The 22,445-nt window shown below is 40.3% G+C and overlaps 1 protein-coding gene across 1 annotated transcript in view; it reads left to right on the top strand.

Annotated features, from left to right (window-relative positions):
* The window catches only part of TMEM132C (transmembrane protein 132C), a 554,441-nt gene that overhangs the window by 527,688 nt on the left and 4,308 nt on the right, over positions 1-22,445 (top strand). The window contains exons 7-8 of the mRNA XM_072600717.1: positions 3,725-3,998; positions 6,255-6,446. Coding sequence (XP_072456818.1) covers positions 3,725-3,998; positions 6,255-6,446 — 466 coding nt within the window. The remainder of the gene's footprint in view (positions 1-3,724; positions 3,999-6,254; positions 6,447-22,445) is intronic.

Genomic DNA, 22,445 nt, shown 5'->3' on the forward strand with positions numbered 1-22,445 from the left:
GATGGTTCCAATTTCAAGCAAAGAAATTATGCAAAGGGCTTAATAAAATTTAATAAAATAATAAACATTTTGGTACAGACTTATGGTTTCATTAGAGGAAAGAACTCCCAGGATGGAAACTTCCCAGTGCTAGTACACTGGAAGGACTTAATAAACATTTGATGACTGACTGACTAATGTAGATGAGTCATTTAATAATAGCATTCACATGGTACTTGGAGGTTTGCAAAGACCTTATAGATGTTATCTCATTTGCTCCTCATAATTACCCTTAAAGGTAAGTACTAATAGGATCCCCATTTTATAGATAAGGAAACTGAGGCAGACAAAGGTGGAGTGACTTGCCCAGAGACATGCAACTAGATTCAAAATCTTATCTTCCTGACTCCAGGTAGAGGGCTGAATCCACTGCACCACACTGCTACCTCCCAACTTCTTGGTAACTTGTAGTCTAAAGGAGTTGCCAGAGTCTTCCTGACTCCCCATTTAACCATCTACCCACAAGATCATGATGCCTTTCTACTAAAGGAATATCCTTTCTCAACCCAAGTAATCCAATTCAGGGGTTCAGGAAATACAGGTGGAACCATCTATGTGGACAGCTAGATGGTACAGTGGGTAAAGTGCTGGGACTAAATTTTGGAAGACCTGAGTTCAAATCCAGCTTTAGATATGTGCTAGCTGTGTGACTAGATTACTCATTTTTAGCCTCAGTTTCCTTATCTGTAAAATATGGGTAATAGCACCTCTATACCAGGGAAGCTGTGCAGATCAAATAAGATAATAATTTAAAGCACTTAGCACAGTGTCAGGCCCACAGTATTCTATGTCATTGTTCAATCATTTCAGTCCTGCCTGACTCATCATGATCCCATTTTGGACTTTCTTGGCAGAGATACTGAAGTGGTTTGCCATTTTCTTCATTTTACAGATGAGGAAACTGAGGCAAACAGGGTTAAGAGACTTGCTCCCCATCGCACAGCTAGTTAAGTATCTGCAATAGAATTTGCATTCAGGTCTTCATGAATCTAGACCCAGAATTCTCTCTCTGCTGTGCCACCTAGCTACAAAGTGTTATATTACTGTTAGCTATTATATCTATTATTACTAGTGCTCACACTCACCTAGCCACTTGCTCTATATACATTATCTGGGACAGCTAGGTGGTGCAGTGGATAGAGCACCAGTGCAGGAGCCAGGAGGATCTGACTCAGCATCAAGAAGACCTGAGTTCAAATCTCACCTCAGACACTTGACAATCACTAGCCATGTGACCTTGGAGAAGTCACTTAACCCCAATTGCCTCATCCTGGGTCATCTCCAGTCATCCTGATGAATATCTGGTCACTGGATTCAGATGGCTGTGGAGGAGAAGTGAGGCTGGTGACCTGCACAACCCTCCCTCACTCAAAACAAAGTCAAGTGCAAGTCATGTCATCATTTCTCTGATAGCATGGTCTTCTTCAGCAACGAAGGACGAACACACATACATTATCTGATTTGGTCTTCACATCAGCCTGGTCAAGTAGACACAATTATTATCCTCATTTTACTGATATGAGGCTAAGGTGGGTTCTGAATTCAGATCTTCTAGACTCCTGTTTTATCTTCTAATACTGGCTTCAGCTGACACATAAAGCACTTCACCTGTACTGTCTCATTTGATCCTCATGAAAACCCTGTGAGTTAGATACTTTCATTTTACTCATTTTATAGATGAGGAAACTGAGAGGAAAAGTGGCTAATTGATTTGCCCATGGTCACACAGCTAGCATATCTGAGGCAGGATTTGAATTCAGGTCTTCTTGATGTTGACCCAAATACTTTATTCACTGTACTACATGCTTCTACTTGTACTCAGAAAAGTAATTCTCCCAAACTCTAAGGAATTAACTTTTTTCCTTGTGTTTTTAAAGTTTACTTGATTGTCCCAAAATGAGAAAAGTGAATCTATGTGTGTGCCTTGCTTTAAGAAATAGCTGATCTCCTGAAAAGCTTTGTAGAAATAAATATTTTTTAAATTTGTAAAATGGATCATATTTTTAATGCAGGAGCACCCTGTTTAAAGGACCCCCCACCATCAATCATTATTAGAGAAAATGTGCCATCTTCTATGTGCATTAGTCCATATCAAGTTTGATTAAAAGTAGGTACATCCCTACATGGGTCACCACACCCACATAGTGCTTGTGAAATGAATGACTGGTGGGTACCTGCTTATCATTTCATTTCTAGACATCTGAAAGCCAATTTCCTGCCCTAACTACTCCATTCCAAACTGCCAGGACTGGACTGGATGATATAGGAGGCATCCAGCCTTAAAATACCAGAGAAATGCTAGCTCTATGTCATTCAAATGAGGAGGGGACAAATAAGGTCCACCAATATAGCAAATGAATGGATGAAAGAATAAATGCATGAATGAATGAATGAGAATTCATTAAACATTTCCTCTGTACCAAGTACTGTAAGGTGGAAATGTATCACAGGATTGGGAACTGAAAAGACTGGGAGGAGACATGATCGCTGTCTTCAGATATTTGAACGGCTGCCAATGAAGAAAAAATATAATAAGAATTGTTCTTTGTTGTTTCTGAAGACAGTAAGAAGAGCAATGAATAGAAACTTTCTCAATTAAATGAAAATATTCTTAAAATCGGAGCTGTCCAATAAAGATTGAATGTCTCATGGAGCACTAGAAATATTCATCCAAAGATGGTAGGACCCAGGTTTTCTAATGTGCCTTGCTATTTATGGTGCAGTTTCCTTTCAATGGTTTGGTTTTTTTGGATATCATTACCCTCATTTTACAGGTGAGGAAACTGAGACTCTGAGAGGTCTAATCACTTACCTAGGGCCACCCAGAAAGTAAATATCAAGGCTAAGGCTAAAATATATCTTAATATCCCAAGTCCAGTCCTCTCTATGATACCATTCTACACATCAGAAATATTATACAGGTCTATTCCTATCTGTCCAGTCTTCTTATACATTCAGTAATCTACACTAATAATACTGATCTACCTGCAGTTCCCTATAAATGGTTCTTCATCTCTCATTCCACCCCACCTTTGCACTGGGTGTCACTTATGTCTGGAATGTTTTCCCTTCTCACCTCTGCCTCCCATAAGTCCTTCCTTTCTTAGAGATTCAATTCAAATACCACTATTTTCCATTCCCCCCAGCTAATGCCTTCCCCCTGCTAAAGTTACCTTCCATCTACTCTGTATATGTCTGGTATAAGGGACAGCTAGGTCCCACAGTGGATAGTGTACTGGACCTGGCATCATGAAGACCTGAGTTCAAATCCAATTTCAGATAGGTACTAGCTGTGTGACTCTGGACAAATCACTTCACTTCTGTCTGCCTCAGTTTCCTAATTTGTAAAATTCAGATAATAATAGAACCTACTTTATAGGGCTATTAGGGGGGAAATGGGATAATGTTAGCTTAAAGTGCTGTATAAATTCTAGCTTTTTATATTCCTATTTGTGTACTCCCTATGTTCCCCCCATTAGAATGTAAGATCCTTGAGAGCAAGGACAGTGTTTTTGCCTTTCTCTGTATTCTCAGTGCTCAGCACAGCACTTGGTATGTAGTGAGGGCTCTTTAAATGTTTGTTGATTGCATTGATGTAGATTCTAGGTACGAATTTGGACCAGCTAATATTAAGGTTCTATTCCACCCCAAAGTTCTCCACTTCTATTCCTATCTTTCATTGCAGGCCCACAAGAGACAGTGATGATGAAGATGATGAGGAGAGAAGAGGCAGAGGCTGCGCCCTTCAGTACCAACATGCAATGGTCCGGGTCCTCACCCAGTTTGTGTCTGAGGACTCAAATCCCTGGGGCCAGCTGAGATATTTACTGAGCCCTGACTGGCAGTTTGACATCACTGACCTGGTAACAGACTTCATGAAATTAGAGGAACCACACATTGCCAAACTTCAGGAAGGGCGGGTTTTGATTGGACGAGAAGTTGGCATGACAACAATACAGGTAAGGAGCATCAGTTTCCTCATCTGTACAATGGGGATAACAACAGCCCCTATCACAAAGGATTGTTTCAAGGACCAAAAAAACCCCATGCTTTCTGCCTTCTTACCCTGTGGAATTATAGCCCATTAGCTCTAGAAAGAACCTTAAAAAGTCAGCTAGCCAGAGAATCTAGAAACTCAGAGCTAGAAGGGATCACAGGGGTCTCTAGTCCATGAGCAGGATTCCTATTAACAACATCCCCAACAATTAATCATGCACCCTCTGCTTGAGATCTCTGATAAGAGGGAGACCACTCCCGCTAGAGATAACCCATTCTAACTCTTGGAAAGCTCTAATTGATAGGACCCTGATCCCTTCATTTAAATTTTTAAACTTCTTTTTAATTAGCAAATATTTATTTTCACTCTCATCTCCCCAAGAAATAATAGAAAAAGAAGACCTTTGTAGCATTTATGCATCATCAAGCAAAACAAATTCCCAAATTAACCCTGTCCAAAAATACATAACTTATTATGCAATCATTCAGGAGATAGGTAATATGCATCATTATTGGCCCATTGGAATCATGGTTGGTCAGACTGTTGGTCAGAGTTCCTAAGATCTTCAAAGTTGTTTGTCTTTACAATACTATTAATGTTGCATAAATTGTTCTCTCAATTATATTCACTTTACGGTGCATCAGTTCATACAAGTCTTCCCAAGTTTCTTTGAAAACATTCCTTTTATCATTTCTTATAGATCAATTATGTTATATTATATTCATATGTCATAATTTGTATAGTCATTCACCAAGTAATAGGCATTTTCATAGTTTCTAGCTCTTTGCCACTACATAAAGAGCTGCTATAAATATTTTTGTACATATGAGTTGTTCTCTTTCTTTGAGTTCTTTGAGATAATAGTGGTATTGGAAGGTCAAATGGTATGCACAGTTTAATAACTTCTTGGGCACGTTGCCAATGGCTTTCTGGAATGACTGGAAAAATCTACAACTTTACCAATAGTACATTAATTTTCCTATTTTCCCACATCCTCTCCAACATTTGTCATTTTCCCTTTTTTGCCAATTTGGCCAATCTGATGAGTGAGCTGGAACTTCAACATTGTTTTAAATTGTATTTCTTTAATTATTTGTCATTTGGATGGTTTTTTTCATATGACTATTGGTTCCTTAGATTGCTTCCTTGGAAAACTGTTCCTGTCTTCCACCATTTATCAACTGAAAAATGACTCTTATTCTTATAAATTTGGATTCACAAATCCAAATTTGAAAATCCAACTTAAGGAATCAGTTTAGATTGCTGCAGAGCTGGAAGGGACCTTAAAGATCACTGAATCCAGTCCTTTCATTTTGTAGAGAAACTGTAACCCTCAGAGGGAAAGTGAATTGCCCAAGGTCACCATCCTACTAAGCGCCAGGGTTAGGACTGGAGCACAAGTCTTCCTGTTCCAGCGGGCTGAGCTTTATCCTAGGTGGTGCAGTGGATAGAGTACCAGTGCAGGAATCAGAAGGACCTGAGTTCAAATCTCACCTCAGACACTTGACACTCACTAGCTGTGTGACGTTGGGCAAGTCACTTAACCCCAATTGCCTCATTTTGGGTCATCTCCAGTCATTCTCATTGATGAATATCTGTTCACTGGATTCAGATGGCTCTGGAGAAGAAGTGAGGCTGGTGACCTGCACAGCCATCCCTCACTCAAAATAAAGTCAAGTGCAAGTCATGTCATTACTTCTCTGATGGCATGGTCTTCAGCAAGAAGGACGAACACATACCATGCCACCTGATAAATTCCCTTAGGGTAAGAGGTGTTTTTTTACATGACAAAAGGACTCTGATCCACAGAAGAATTTTAATTGACCTCTGGACCTTTGTTTCTTGGTATTTTCTAACCTCGTGTTACCTCTGAGTAGCTAATTTCCCCCAGTACCTATAAAATGTGATTTGAGAATTTTTTTTATAAAAAGGCTCCTATGAAAACTTTCCAGAACTACCTCCTTTTTCATAAAATGAGGTAAATTGTAGCTTAATAGTCAAATTAGTAGAAGGGGAACATGTGGTGAAGGAGGGGTGGGTACTAGCAGCAGAATGAGATTGCATTCATGGTTTGTGTTTCTATCCCAGTGAGAGTATCAGGTTTCCCCAGGTATAAAGGTTGAGCAGATCTAGGAAGCACCTTAATGAGACAGAGAACATTTCTAGTAGTCAATCAATCCATCCTTACACCTATGCGTTTGCTTTGTGTCTCCCAAAGGTTCTGTCCCCCGTCTCCGATTCCATCCTGGCTGAGAAGACTGTGACAGTCTTGGATGACAAGGTGGCAGTGACGGACCTTGGTGTCCAGCTGGTGGCAGGACTGTCAGTCTTGCTCCAGCCCAGCTCTGAAATTAACAAGGCTATCACCGCCACAGCCACGGCCGAGGAGCTGCTACATACTCCCAAGCAGGTAGGACAGGAGTAAGATGGTTACTGCAGGTGACAGCTGAGAGACTCAAGTGTGACAACTTCTTAGAGTTGTGCCACATTCCCCAAGGCTTGTTCTATCTGATGTGTGCTGGGCTTCACATAAACAGAGGAAGGAGGCAGTTTGATGGAAGACGTGACCTCACTAAATCAGAGAAAACACACCTATGACCTCCTTATTTCTTAATACTATGCGTCACCTCCTTGTTCCACGATTCTGTGTAGCCATCCCTCCGCCATGCCGGCTCATTCTCTACTCAACTGTCAAATGGAGCTTCCTTAAAGCATGGGTTTGACCATATCACACCACCACCACCACCAGTAAACTCCAGTGGCTCCCTCCCGGATCAAATACAAAAATCCCTTTGTTTGTCTTTGAAAGCTCTTTCTAACCCAGCTCCCTCCTACCTTTCCAGTCTTCTTACACCCTAATTCTGGACATATATTCTTCCATCCAGTGTTACTGGCCTCCTGACTGTTTGTTGAACATAACACTCTATCTCCTGATCCCATGTCTTTTCAGTGGTTCTCCCTAGTGCCTGGAATGCTCTCCCTCCTCATCTCCACCTCGGAAGTGGTGGCTTCCTTCAGGTCTCAGAGGAAATCTCCCTTCTACAGAAAGTCCCTCAGCTGCCAGGGCTTTGTTCCATTCACATTGAACCTGGGTGTTGTAAATACCTTAGCACAATTTTATGCTATAAAAATATAAAATTGCACTAAGACTTTAGGGGACATTTACACTTTGTGGATACAAACACATGCACATGCACACACATGCATGATGTATAAAAAGTTCAGAGAGGCACAATTTCTGGATAATTTAATCATTTTGTTAATAAAATCAGCATGTTTATTAATAAAAGGATGGTCATTGGGTCATCTCTCTCTTAGACCAAAGATCTCTCATAGTGATGGGTTTGCAGTTTATACGCCCTTAGGGTAAGGAAGAGGGGATGTTCCTGATGATGATTAGCTAACAATTCATGAGAGAATGAATATTACAATGAGAGGGTGGGCCATATTACAATGAGGGTCTTTGGGATATGTGACTAGGATCATCCACTTCTTGGTGAAAGAAGTTTATCAATTTCCATATCACCTGTCAGACAAAAAGGAAGATCCACATTTTCCTAGACCTGTCTGAGTAAACACAGTGAGCAGGAATCCACCCATTTACCTAAACTGAGAAAGTTTTTATTGTCTTTGATTAGATTTCAGTCATCCTGGCTGGGTATTTTTTTAGAAAGATTTCCCACACTGATAGATTTCTAGAAGAGGAGGTGGAAAAGGAGGTAAAACTTTGGTCCTAATACAATGATTAATACCAGAGAGAAATAATCATTTCTCACACATACTATTATATGTAGACAATTTATATATTATTGAAATATATATTGTATAGTCAGGTAGGTGGTACAATGCTGGACCCTAAGTCAGGAAGACTCATCTTCATGAGTTCAAATATGACTTTAGACATTGATTAACTCTGTGACCTTGGACAAGTCACTTAACCCTGTTTGTCTCAGTTTCCTCATCTTTCAAATGAACTAGAGAAGGAAATGGCAAACTTCTCCAGTATCTTTCCTAAGAAAATATGAAAATGGGGTCATGAAGAAATGGACATGACTGAAACAACTCAACAATCAACAACACATCATATATATATGCATGTATATACACATATATGTGAATATATGCATATGTGTGTATATATGTATATGTGTATATATGCATATACTTGTATATATACGTATACATACAGACACCTGTGCTAGTGTATATATAACTTATATACTATATGGTATACATACAATGGCATATATGTTATGTGTGTACATGTGTATACATATAAGCTCTTACATAATAGCCTTTAGATGTGTGCATATATGTGTGCGCATGCAAATGTATACATATAATAGAATATATACACATACACACCTACATATTCATTTGTGCTGATGTATTACATATGTAAAAGTGGATGTGAAGTCATATTATGTGTGTATATTATGTGTGTATATGTGTGTATGTGTGTAAACATTTGTTTATGTGTTATCTACACATTGTTTACCTGTTGACTACATGTTATTTACATGCAATCTACATGTTAGCTCCCCCATTAGAAGTTTCTTAAGGTCAAAAACCATGTTTTAGGCCATTTTTGCATCCCCAATATTGAGCACAGTGCTTGGCACATAATAAGTACTTAGTAAATTCTTGTTTGCTGACTTACTCTACTGAGTTGACTAAATCTTTGGCATATCATGGGTAGCCATCATGACTTGCACACTTTCAGGAATAGGGAGCTCATAACATCATAATACACAACCCATACCATGAGGTTGATCGTTGCTCACTGGGAAAAAATGGCACTTTAAGACAATCACGGGTAGTGAGTCTGAGAGCATAGGTAGCCTGAGAATGAAAATAGAGAGCAGTAAAGTAGCAAAAGTGGCAATTTCAGTCCCAACTCCCAGTGAGATACAAGCCCTGCTGAACCAACTCTAACACTGAGAAATAAAGCTGCTGCTCACTCACTGTTACCATCAGATTTATTTTGCCTCATTCCACAAAACAGAAAAGAACTCACGTTGGTTTTATAGCTTATTTTCATGATTATCTCTACCTAATTTTCTGGAGCTCAAACCCATTCAGATGGGTTTTATAATGGAGTGGTTAGTGGCAAGACAACATCCAAGCTGGAAGGGGGACAGACCACCCATCTGTTTAATTTATTTCCTGCCGGAATCATCCCTGTCTTGTGTAATTAACCCATTTTTGCCTTCTTCCTTCAGTACTTCCTGTAGGGAATCTTTCATCTTGACAGATGCAGAGCCAGCATTGAGTCTGACAGAGCCAAACCCACAAATCCTGTCTAGTTATGGAGCCCAGTTCAGGGAATCTCACATAGTGTTTCTATGCACGGCAAAAAGAAGGGTCTTTGTAGAGCTGACTGGCAACAGTCTTTACTCTTTCCAGCTTGGAGCAGTCAACGCGGAGGCCTTGGATCAAAGAAATGACCCAAATGGACTACAGCTCCATTTTTTCTTATTTCTGAATGTATGGGACATGGAAATAGACCTGGAATTTAGATGTAGAAGATGTCGTTTCAAAGCCCACCTCTACCTCTTAAACTATCTTATGGTCCAGAGTAAGCTACTCCTACTCTCTTGGCCTTAGTTTTCTCACCAATAAAACAAGGAGGTTAGATTAAACAACTTCTAAGATGATCCTGTAACTTCACTCAGTCATTGTTATTTTTCTTTACTATGCAGCGTAAATGAATGAATAAGCATTAATTAAGCACTTATGTGGAAATCACACAAAATGTGAGAGTTGGAAGGGACTGTCAGTAGCCATTCAATTCAAAACAAAGGGAATCCCCACTTTATGGTATATTTATAGACAACAAGATGATGTCAGAGAGAAGGAAGCATGGCCAATATATTACAGCTTAGAATGGTGGGAAAAGCACTGGATTTGCTCCAAGTTAATGAGTCAAACCTCTGCCACTATTAGCTCAATGACCTTGGGCAAATCATTTGGCAAGTTTCCTTATCTGTAAAATGGAAATACTAATATTTAGGCTATATATCTATGGTTCAGGGTCATCATGAAGGATATACTCTAAAGCTTGACGTGTTCAAGAGATATGCGTAATTCACTGGGAGATGTTGCTTGGAATCTTGAGAAGAAAAGGTGGATATTTTCATCAGGAATCAAAGCCTTTACCCATAGGAAAAGTGTAGCCAAGTGAGCCACAAATTGTAGGATTGTATGGAGTCTGAATTATTTATGTTCCCTCCCTTTGAAAAGGACAAGTGAATAAAATGCTGCACTTGGAGTCAAGAAGAATTGGTTCAAATCCAGCTTCAGATATTCACTAGCTGTGTGACCTTAGTCATGTCCAAGGGTGGGGAACCTGTGAACTTGAGGCCACATGTGGCCCTCTAGGCCACAGGTTCCCCACCCTTGGGCATGTCACTTAACCCCTCTTTGCTCAGGTTCCCCATTTATAAAATGGAAATAATAAGAGCACCTACCTCCTGGAGTTGTTATGAGGAACAAATGAGATAATATTTGCTTAATAAATGTTTGTTTACTTTGGGAACAGCTTCATTTAATAAAAGCTTATGTGAAAAGTTCAACTGTTCTCAAGTTCACCTCTAAACTCTTGAAAAATGCAAATACTATCTTACTCAGTCCAACCTTCTGGAATCTGCTTCTGAGTTTCTCAAAGGGAAGGAAAGAAAAGAAAAGGATACTAATAATCACAATGGATCTGTGTTCTCATGGAGATAGATACTCCATCTAATGATGATGATGACGCAACACACATGTGTGCTCACGATGGGCAACTCCCATCCATGTTCTCCCATCTGTGAACCCAAGTTACTCTGACTACAATCCCAACACTCTGCCACACTAAGTACTGAACCTTAGCCAATGCCTTGCCTGGCAAGGGACATTAGATACTGAAATAAATTTGAGGGCTCTGGTAGAGCAGAAGTCAGAGTCAGCTAACTGAGTTGGCATCCAACGGGGACCTCCCCATTTGAGGTTGGAGTGCTGTGTTTGAACAAGTACTATACAATAAAAGTTCCATTACAGGTCAGAAAAAGGAAGGAGACTTGCTAGTAACCCCAAAGGGATTTTTCTTTTTAAGATTTGAGATATCGAGTAAAGATCAATTGAATGCCACTTAGCGGCTAGGGAATGAGAGGGCATACCAGTCATTCGTATAATTGCTTAATTATAATTCAGTGAGAGACAGAGAGAGAGAGACAGAGAGAGACAGAGACAGAGACAGAGAGAGACACAGAGAGAGACAGAGAGAGAGAGAGAGAGAGAGACAGAGAGATCCTTGTGATTTCTTCTTATCTAAAATTTTCATGGCTCCCTATCACCTCTAGGATAAAAGGAAAGCTCCTTAGCCTGGAATTTAAAACCCATTACATTTAAGACCTATTTTAGCTTTTCTTCACAGCTTTATTTCATATTATTTATTCCCATTCATGCCCTCTGTTTTCCATCTAAACTAAACTACTAATTATTCCACAAATTTGGCAGTATGGTATAATGAGAGAGAGGCTTTGTGATAAAGGAGACAGAAAACTGACCTTGGAATCAGGAGGGCTTGGATTGAAATCCTGCCTCACATATTCACAAACTCTGTAATCCTGAGTATGTTATCTAATCTATCTGGGCCTTGATTTTCTCATCTATAAAATGGACATGTTAGAATCAGTAGCCTTGAAGATCCCTTACTACTTTAAACCAATGGTCTTGTGATGTTCTAGACAAACACACCATTTCCTACAATGTCACTTTGGTGCCCAAGGCAACTAGCACAAAAGAGTACCAATGGAAAGTAATACTAACCATGTCCTCAAATCAGTTGTGGGAGCAGAGATATCCCTGTTGTCCTAGGGAGAGAATCTCTGGGATTTTAACTGTAGTGAGAAGACAGAGACCTTCATACACCTTGAGTAGGTCACTATCTTGGGGTAAAAAAAAAGGATAGACCATGAAAGAATTAACCTGTGTGGGGACCCATGGTAACAGATGGAGGTAGTATAACATCTACTAGCTTCCTAATTTAACTTATTATTCTTGAAAACTAGTTTCTGTGCTGCTGAAAGAGTGAAAACTCTACCAACATTTAAGGAGAAAATTTTTAAATTCCAGTCTTTCACAAGTGCTATTTAAAATTTTTTGTAACTTCTAAATTTCTGTGCCCTGGAACAAAGCCTAAGTCACTTTGCCCTAGTTACAGCTCCATTTACAAACACATGTCCTAGCCTAGAGTACAATAAGTCCATTTCTCTGCCTCTCAGGATCCCTTTGAGGCCAACATAGGCATCACCTTCTCAATGAAGCATTACTTCATCCTTGCAATGTTCTCTCTCCAGATTTTCCTTGATTTTTCCTTTGTATCCCTCACATTCAACTTGACATCATTAATACTCGAGATCTGTGTTGTAACTTCTTGAATAAGATGTAAACTCTTACAAGGTTGGGACTGGACCCATTTTGTTCCACAAATGAAATGTATATTTGAGCAGAGAAAATGTGGATGAAATAACATGATTGTAGAATCATGTAACTGGAAGGAGGGTACCTAGTTCAATCATGCCCTCGGCAATGACTCTGACAAATGATCAACCTCTGTTTGAAGGCTCCCAGTGAGAAGCAACTCATGACAATCTATTCCACTTTGGGGTAGCTTGTTGTTAAGGAAGTTTTGCTTGAAACAGAGGCAAAATCAGCTTACCTGAAACTTTGACATGTTGTTCCTTGTTCTGACCTCTGACTTTGTTCTGAGTCTCATTCCCCTTCTGAAACACAGCCTTTCAAATACTCAAAGACAGCTGTTGTTTGCTCTCCATCTCCCCTGATTTCCAAGTCTTCTCTTCTCTGTTTTCCTTCCTAATGATCTCAGATCAAGAGCCACCTTCCCTCTAAAATTTCCTCTTCTTCCTAGTAGATGGTTTTGTTTCCTCCTATTTTCCTAGAGGACTATTTTTTTTCTGGATCTCTGTTTTGCCCCAATAACACTCTGCCTTGTAACATTTATTTAAATTCCCCTACCCCATACTGTGCCCAGCTACTTAGTAGGGTATCAGCTTCCAGAGAGCAACAGTTATGATTTGATCCCTTTGTGTATCCAATGCCCAGCATGCTGCCTTTCTCTAACAGGCACATTGAATTGGTTAAAATGAAAAGTGATATCCTGGGTCAGAACCATTATGCTGATGCTCGAGTATACAAAGTGTTGGCAATGATGAGTATCACCAGTGCCAGTGAAGAGGGAACTTAAGTGTCTCATAGGCCTTCCCTAGATTTATAGAGTATGATAAACAGAAGGATCTCACACATGGAGTGATTTAAAGACTAGTCTTTTCATTCATTGCAGGCTAACCAAAGGTATTTTACATATGAAGAGAGTCAGAGAGAGACAGACAGATAGACAGGCAGACAAAGGGGAGAGGAAACAGAGACAGAAATAGAGAGACAGAGACAGTGACAGAGAAGAGAGAGACAGAGACAAAGAAAAGAGAGACAGTAAGTAACTGTATAACAGACTGATAGTCAATCTATCAGTCTCAGCTAACAAGAAAAATGTCTTCCATTTTCCAGAAGGTATCAAGCAGTTTTCTTCTCTAATGTCTAATGGGTCCCAACTTCCCAAAGGACCTTTACAATCTGCATGACTCACAGTAGCAATGATCTAGAATACTTCTCAGTATGCATGGGCTCCCTATAGAGGCCTCTTAGAAGTCTTGGCCTCTCTCCTGGAGAAAGTTTCTTTGTTCTTTGTGGGGGTTCTTTTTCCTTTCCTTGGGCAGTGTAGGGAATGTATAAGATAAAATACATAGGATGCCAGAGGAAACTAAATATATTGAAGTACATTTATCAAAATATATATTTTTTTCAAAGTTCATGTATCCCAAGGAAAGAAGACTTGTTCTAAATCCATGTAAGACTTAGTGTTTCCATTTCTTTTCCCCACAGTCCTTATTTCCTAACGAGTGTTTTCTTTCACACACCCCAGGTATTCACCATGCGCAAAAGGACAGAAGCTTATCTGCATCCTTGCTACATGTCAATTTTACTAAAAACTTTTTTTCCCTAGATTTCAATGTGACCACTGAGAAAATCTTAAGAAGAATATGTCTCTGTTTTAGCCAGAGACACATTTAGGCATCTGGATAGTGTAGTAGATAAGAGTGCTGGACCTGAGTCAGGAAAACCTGAGTTCAAATCCAGCCTCAGATACTAATTATCTGTGACCCCTAACAAGTCACTTCACAGCTCTCTGCCTCAGTTTCCTTATCTGTAAAATGGGGGAAATAATAAAGCATTATTCCACAGAGGATCAAATGAATTAGCATATGGAAAGCACCTTACGAACCATAAAATCTTATATAAATGCAAGCTGTTGAAACCCCAAAGTCTGGAATAGAGTTGAAAGTGTCTCACAGCTTTTCTCCCCTCACATACACACTACCCCACTTCAGGCCTTCATTATCTCTGAGCTGGACTCTTGAAGCATCCCCCAATCGGTCTCCCTGCTGCCAATCATTCCCCTCTCCGTTCAGGAAAGTCTGACTTTGTCACTCCTCTTAGTAGATCCTTGTTGTCTCCAGGAAAAACCACAAACTTCTTGGCCTATTTCAGCCCCTCCCCAATCTGGCTGCACCCTAACCTTCCTATCTTATTATCCGTGACCCCTCTTCACACACTCTCCATTCCAGTCTAACTGGATGACCTGCTATTCTTAGAAGGCGGACATTTCAGCTCGCATCTGACTGACTCACAGGTCATTCCTCTGGGGCTGAAATGTACCTCCTTCTCACATCTACCCAAGGGTCTTCAAGACAGCTTGTGTGCCATCTCCTGTCTGAAGCTTTTACTGATTTTACACACATACACACCCACACCCACACACACTCACACCACACATATACACACACTCATACACACATTGTGTGCACATATACACACTCCCATGACAAATACACACACACGTACATACATGCACTTGTGTGCTCACACACACACACACACACACACACACACACACACACACACACACTGGTCATTAGTACCCTCTCCTCCCTAAATTATCTTGTATTTACTTCTCTGGTAATCAGTTTATCCAAAAAGCATTTATTAAATACTGAGGATACAAAGAAAGATTTAAAACATCCACTGCCTTCCAGGCACTCACATTCCAGTGGAGAAGACAACATACTATGACAAAGTATCTCTAGGTTATATACAGATAGAAGGGAATCTTGGAGAGGAAGGTGCTAGCCTCTGGGGAGACCAGGGAAAGCTTCATGCAAAGGGCCACATTCCAACAGGAGAGACAACATATAAATTTTGTTGTTGTGTCATTTCAGTCATGTCCAACTCTCCATGAGAGCATTTGGGGTTTTCTTGGCAAAGATACTGGAGGTATTTGTCATTTCCTTCTCCAGTTGATTTTATAGATGAAGAAACTGAGGCAAACAGCGTGAAGGGACTTACTCAAGGTCACACAGTTAGTAAGTATATGAGGCCAGATTTGTATTGAGGTAGATAAGTCTTCCTGACTCCAAGCACAGTGCTCTGTTCCTTGTGAGAGGTACACATAGTAGAAGACTAATTTCAAAAAGAAAGGCACTGGGGAGACCTGGAAAGACATCCCACAGAAAGTAGAATTTGAACTGAGATTTGAGGGATTCCAGAGGTGAGGAAGGAGAGCATTCCAGGCAGAGGGGATAGTTCATACCAAAGCAAGGAGATGGGAAAGAGCATCAGTTTTGCAGTCAGGGGACTGCGGTTCATATCCCACCTTTGACACTTACTACCTGTGTGGCCTCAAGGAGATCACTTAATCTCTCTGGTCCTCATTTCTTTCATCTATAAAATAAGGGAGTTTGTATTAAATGTCCTCCAAAAACCCTTTCAGTTCTATACTTTTTGTCTGTTTACATGTTCTATCCCCCCCGATAGGGCAATTAGGTGGCACAGTGAATAATAGATCAGCAGCTTTGGAATCAGGAAGACTCATCTTCATGAGTTCAAATCTGGCCTCAGTCACTTAAAAGCTGTGTGATCCTGAGCAAATCACTTAAGCTAGTGTGCCTCAGTTTCCTTATCTGTAAAATGAGCTGGAGAAGGAAATGGAAAACCCCTCCAATATCTTTCCCAAGAAAATCCCAAATGGGGTCATGAAAAGTCAGAAACAACTGAAAACAACTCAATAACAATCCCCCCCACTAGAGTATGACCAATTTACATACTCTACGCCCTAATACTTTGCAAGTATCTTTTTTATTATTTTTTTTATTTTTTAATGTTTAACAATCACTGCCGTACAATTGAGATTTTATCCCCCCCACACCTACCCCCCACTACCCCCCTCCCTCCCCATGACTGCATACAATTCTGTATAGGTTCTACATATACTTTCCTATTGAGTATATTTTCACTATAGTCATGCTATGTAGTCAGACTAAAATAAATGAAAGAAATCATATAACAAATCAAAACATGATACACAAACACATACACATACACAAACATGATCTGCTGCATTTTGTGAATGACTTCCATATTTCTTTCTCTGAGTGTGGAAGGCATTTTGCCTTGAAAACCACCTTTGGGATTTTTTTTTTTATAAGAAGTTTTTGCGTTATTACAAAATTCCAAGTCTACCGGAAAAAACTCTCGCACACTGTGGTTGTTGCTGTGCACAAAGTTCTCCTGGTTCTGCTCCTTTCACTCAGCATCAGGTCATATAAGTCCTTCCAGGCCTCTCTGAAGTCTTCTTATTCATCATTTCTTATGGCACAATAGTACTCCATTACATTCATATACCATAATTTATTCAGCCATTCCCCAATTGATGGACATCCCCTTGACTTCCAGTTTTTGGCAACTACATAGAGTGCTGCTATAAATATTTTTGTACATGTGGGACCCTTTCCCATTTTTATGATCTCTTGGGGATATAGTCCTAGTAGCGATATTGCTGGGTCAAAGGGTATGCACATTTTTGTAGCCCTTTGGGCATAGTTCCAAATTGCTCTCCAGAATGGTTGGATGCGCTCGCAGCTCCACCAACAATGAATTAGTGTTCCAACTCTCCCACATCCTCTCCAGCATTTATCATTTTCTTGTTCTGTCATGTTTGCCAATCCTATAGGTGTGATGTGGTACCTCAGAGTTGTTTTGATTTGCATCTCTCTAATCAATAGTGATTTAGAGCATTTTTTCATATGATTATAGATATCTTTAATTTCTTCCTCTGAAAATTGCCTGTTCATATCCTTTGACCATTTATCAATTGGGGAATGACTTGCATGATTATACATATGAGTCAGTTCTCTATATATTCTAGAAATGAGGCCTTTATCCCCACGCTTAGCTGTAAAAATTCTTTCCCAATTTACTACATCCCTCCGGATTTTGGTTGCATTGGGTTTGGTTGTGCAAAAACTTCTCAGTTTAATGTAATCAAAGTTATCCATTTTGCATTTCATAATGCTTTCTATCTCTCCTTTAGTAAAGAATTCTTCCCTTCTCCATAGATCTGATAAATACACTATTCCTTGCTTCTCCAGTTTATTCATGGTATCAATCTTTATACCTAAATCATGTACCCATTTGGACTTTATTCTTGTGTGCGGTGTCAGGTATGGGTCTATGCCTAATTTCCGCCACACTGTTATCCAGTTTTCCCAGCAATTTTTGTCAAACAATGAGTTCTTATCCCAGAAGCTAGGGTCCTTGGGTTTATCAAACAGAAGGTTGCTATATTCCTTGCCTACTGCATCTTGAGTGCCAAGTCTATTCCACTTGTCTACCTCTCTGTTTCTTAGCCAATACCAAGTGGTTTTGGTAATTGCTGCTTTATAGTACAGTTTGAGGTCTGGTAGCGCTAGGCCACCTTCCCAAGCATTTCTTTTCATTAGTCCCTTTGATATTCTGGACCTTTTGTTTTTCCAAATGAATTTTGATATTATTTTATCCAACTCTAGAAAATAATTGTCTGATAGTTTAATTGGTATGGTTTGCAAGTATCTTTGTAGACAAATGGGTTCTTCTCTTCTTTCTTTTTTTTCCCTTTGTACCCCAGCACCTTGTACACAGTAGATACTTAATAAGTGCTTTGGATTGAATTGATGACTTTGGAGAGAGGGAAAAAACTTTTGGGACATGCATCAGCCATAGCCACAAGCAGACACCATTACTCAGCTTGGTGCAAGATTGTCAGATAAAATATTGGGCCAACCAGATGTTTGGTAGGCAGAGGGATTAGCGCCAACCATGCAAAGCTTTATCACCAAGCTGGTATGAGGAAACTAGACAAGACAGTAACCGAGGGACGGACAGAAAATGAAGACAAACGTTGAAGGTCATCTGGCTGCCTCCTACACCTTCAATTGAGCAGCAGGCAATCTAGAAATCAGTGGTAACTCTGGGAACCTATTCTTCACTGGTCTTGCATTTTGTCAACCCTTCCATTAGGAGTGAGCTAATAATGGCCTTTCTCTGATTCACAGTCCATTCAGGGAGAATTATTTGTTCTACTTATCCCAGTGACACTAAGTAACAAAAAGTTGTGATGACTGACTCAAAAAAAGAGCTAGACAAGAGAGAAAGGAAGGAAAAAAGAAGAAAACAAGTCTGCTAGACCTGAGGAGTGTTTCCTTGGAGTAGGTAATTAATGAATTTCATGAGCAATTGTCATCTCAGCTCTTGAAGTGTTCAGGGAAAGGCAGCCTTTTATAGATAAGAAGGCTCTAATCCATCTTCATCTCTTGATAGTAATTGGAGGACCTTGTCAAGGGAATCAAAGGGGATTTATTGATGCAGTTCATCTGATTTGCAGAAATGCCTCTGAGAAGGACAGAGCCCTAAATCATTCCTGGGCGGGTATTGTTTTTTGTTTTTTTAAGTCTTTCAGAGTTTCTAATCTTTGGGGAAATTCACTGGCATCTCCTGAGAAAATTCCATACTCCACTTCCCTTTCATGAGTTGATTGGAAGAACTTAACTCAAACTTTTGCCTAGGCATGAAGGTTTTGATTTGGACTTTACTGAGATTTCAGACTGTCTGCCACAATTTTGTGCTGATAGAATTCTCTACATGGAATTTCTGAAGAGAAATCAACATGGCAACAACTTGGTATCCACAGAATTGGACAACTGTGACTTAACATGTCTCTTGGGCCTCAGAATCTACTAGATTTGGAATTATTTTAATGTGTGAATAAAATAAGATTTTCACCAAAGATGCTTGGCTCTGTTATGAAGAAGATAGAGAATGAGAAGTTCCTCTAAAATGTGAATTCTTCTAGATTAAAGGTTCTTAACCTGGAGTCCACAGGCTCCCAAGTGGTTCATGGTTAGATTTCAGAAGAGCTGTGTATTTGGATGGGAAAAAACAATTAAAATTTTATTTGAAAGTTAACATTTTCTTCAGTTATTAAAAAAATTTCTGAGAAATGGACACCAGACTGCTCAAGGGGTCCAGGACACAAAAGGTTAAGAACTCTTTTTCTGAATACTCCTGTTTCATAGGCTCATAGCTCTAAGGCTGTAAAGCATTTCAGAGACCAGTCCAACTCCGCCCCCCATTTTAGATAAGGAAACTTGAGTTACAGGAATGTAAAATGTTTTAAACTGTCCCTAACCTATGTCCACTCTCCTTCAGTATTCTCCATGTTGGCATCATCCTTTCCATTTTCTCCTTCTCTTGTGGCCCCATTATCCTTTGAGAATAACCACAACTCCATTTCACTTCAAATTGCCAATTCTGTGTGAATCCCCAAGTCCTCTGCCCTCTCCTCCTACCAGGCTATTATAGATTTTCCTTCTGCAGGTCCCTAAAGTCTTTCCTGATCACACTTTGGAAATTAAATATCCTTCCCACTCAAGTCTACTGCTGGGTTAACCATCCCTCATTGTTTTCAGAGAATTTGGTCTAAATTAACCAGAAGCCTAGCAATTCCCTTTGTTTACAACCAGCGTTTAACAAATGGAAACTAGGATGATTCTTGTAAATTTGTGTGATGATTGTGCAGTAACAGGCTGGGGAGGTTGCTCTCCATAGGATTGTTCCAAGGTACTGGCATGCACACTGATTGAGGTCATTTATATTGTAAGACTTGGCACAGATACAACCGATGTCTCACTTTTTAAAGGATAAGGTATCAGAGAACTTCCACCCCCCAGAGAGGGTATGAGTGTGTGAGCACAGGAGTGGGATCTACCCCAGGTCTTGAGAAAGAAGTATTGGAAATAGGGTAAGGCAGCAGTGGGGAAAGGGAGAGAGAAGCCTGGACCAACTTAACAGTCTTCACAGTCCAGCAGCTGCATCAGTCAGAGGATCATAGCTGTAGAGATGGAAGGGTCATTGGAGACTGTCTAGTACACACAAACACACACACACACACACACACAGCTTTATATCTATAATCATCTAAGGAGGAGACAATGAGCTTGCTCATAAACATGGCACCCAGAATGCTAGAATGCAGAGAACTTCCCCAAGAGAGGCAGCAGGAGTTTGTGAAAAGAGCTCTAATCTGGAATCAGAGGTCCTATGTTCAAATCTCACCTCTGTCACCTACCAGCTGGTTGACCTGGGACAAGTTTTCTTAAAGAATTTGAGATCTGGAAGGGAGCTCAGTGGCCATCTTGTCCAATCCATACAAAAAGGAATGCCCAATAATCCTCAATTTGAGGACCTCCGAGGAAAGGAAGTGGCTGAAGGCAGCCCATTCTACTTTTGAACAGCTCTAATTGTTGGAAAGGCAGCTAGGTGACACAGTGGATAGAGCATCACACTTGGAGTCAGAAAAACTTGAGTTCAAATCTGATCTCAGACACTTACTAGCAGTGTGAGCAAGTCACTTAACCCTATTGGTCTCCATTTCCTCATCTGTAAAGTGAACTGGAGAAGGAAATGGAAAACATCTCAAGTGTCTTTGACAAGAAAACCCCAAATGAGGTCAGAAAGAGTCAGAAACAACTGCACAACAGCAATTGTTGGGAAGTTTTTCCTTCCTTCAATCTTAAATGGGTCTCTCTAGAACCATTACCCTCAGCTCCAGGTTCTGCCTTCTGGACCAAACCTAATCACTTCTTCATAAACCAGCCTATTAAGTACTCTATCCTATCTCTTAATCATTCTGGGACCTTAATTTACTTGTAAAAAGAGGAGACTGGACTAGAGGCCCTATGAGCTCCTCTCCAGTGCTAAAACTGTGATCCCATGATGCTTCCAGACACAGAATCTCAAAATAGAAGACCCTCCCTCTGTCTCACTGTTGTTCACCCAGCCAGGGGTGAGGAACCTGTGGCCCTGAGGCCACATGCGGCCCTTGAGATCCTCAAGTGTGGCCCTTTGACTTTGGATTCAGTCAAAGGGACACAATTGAGGGTGCAAAATTCAGTCTAAGGGCTGCTCTTGAGGACCTAGAAGGCCCATATGTGGCCTCAAGACCACAGGTTTCCCATTCCTGAGTCCTGAGCCTTCTCAAGGAACTGGGGTCCAAGAGGGAACACCTTCTCACCCTCTCACAAGCCCAGGGCCCACAAACCTAAGGGTCAGAACTGAAGGATAAGGACAAAGTACCTTACCCCCAGATCAGGTGTTGCTCCTAAGAAATAAATGAATTTATTCTTCCAAATGAAACTCAGATCGCTACCTATGCCAACTGTCTGTTTTCGAGTTGCCACTAATGGTGATTTCTGCAGGTACTACCCACGGAGAACAAAGACAATGCAATTATGCCAGGTTCCCAGTGCTGAGCTGCCCTGGAGGAAACAGCCCATCACCAGCATCTTGCTGACTTGGAAATGGAATGGGCGTTCTAATCTACTTCTAGGGTGGAATAGGTTCAGGCATGAAAGAAAAATGCATTCACTTTTCAGCTTCTCAAGTAAAGGAAAAGGGAATCTGCCAGGAGGTTGGGGGAGTTTGAAGCAGGAGGAAGGGAGAGGGAGGGATGTTATTTTCTTTTTTAATGTTTGTCTCTAGAAATATGTACAGAGGCTGGTTCTGCCTCCCCTCTTTTTCCTTCATATCTCCCTCCCTCCTTCCTCTCCATCCTCTTTTCCTTTCTCTGCAAAGGACTCACTTCGTGGTTTGACATCCCCCACCCCAAGTCACAAACTGAGAGAGGAAGGAGGTGCAGCAATTAGCAAATAAGAACTTGATCCAATCAGGTCCTTCATTTTCTGGGGAGACTTTCTCTGGTTTCCATGCTCAGGCGGCAGTTTTATAGGACATGCAAATTAGCGCCTCATGGGCGGAAATATATATATATATGTATATATATATGCATATATATATATGTACACACACACATACATATATACTTATACACATATATATGATATATATGTATACATACATATTACATACATATACATGCATACATATACCTATAGATTTAAGATTATGGCCATGGCCATGA

The sequence above is a fragment of the Notamacropus eugenii genome, chromosome 4 (genome assembly GCF_028372415.1).
Source record: "Notamacropus eugenii isolate mMacEug1 chromosome 4, mMacEug1.pri_v2, whole genome shotgun sequence".
Classification (NCBI taxonomy): domain Eukaryota; kingdom Metazoa; phylum Chordata; class Mammalia; order Diprotodontia; family Macropodidae; genus Notamacropus; species Notamacropus eugenii.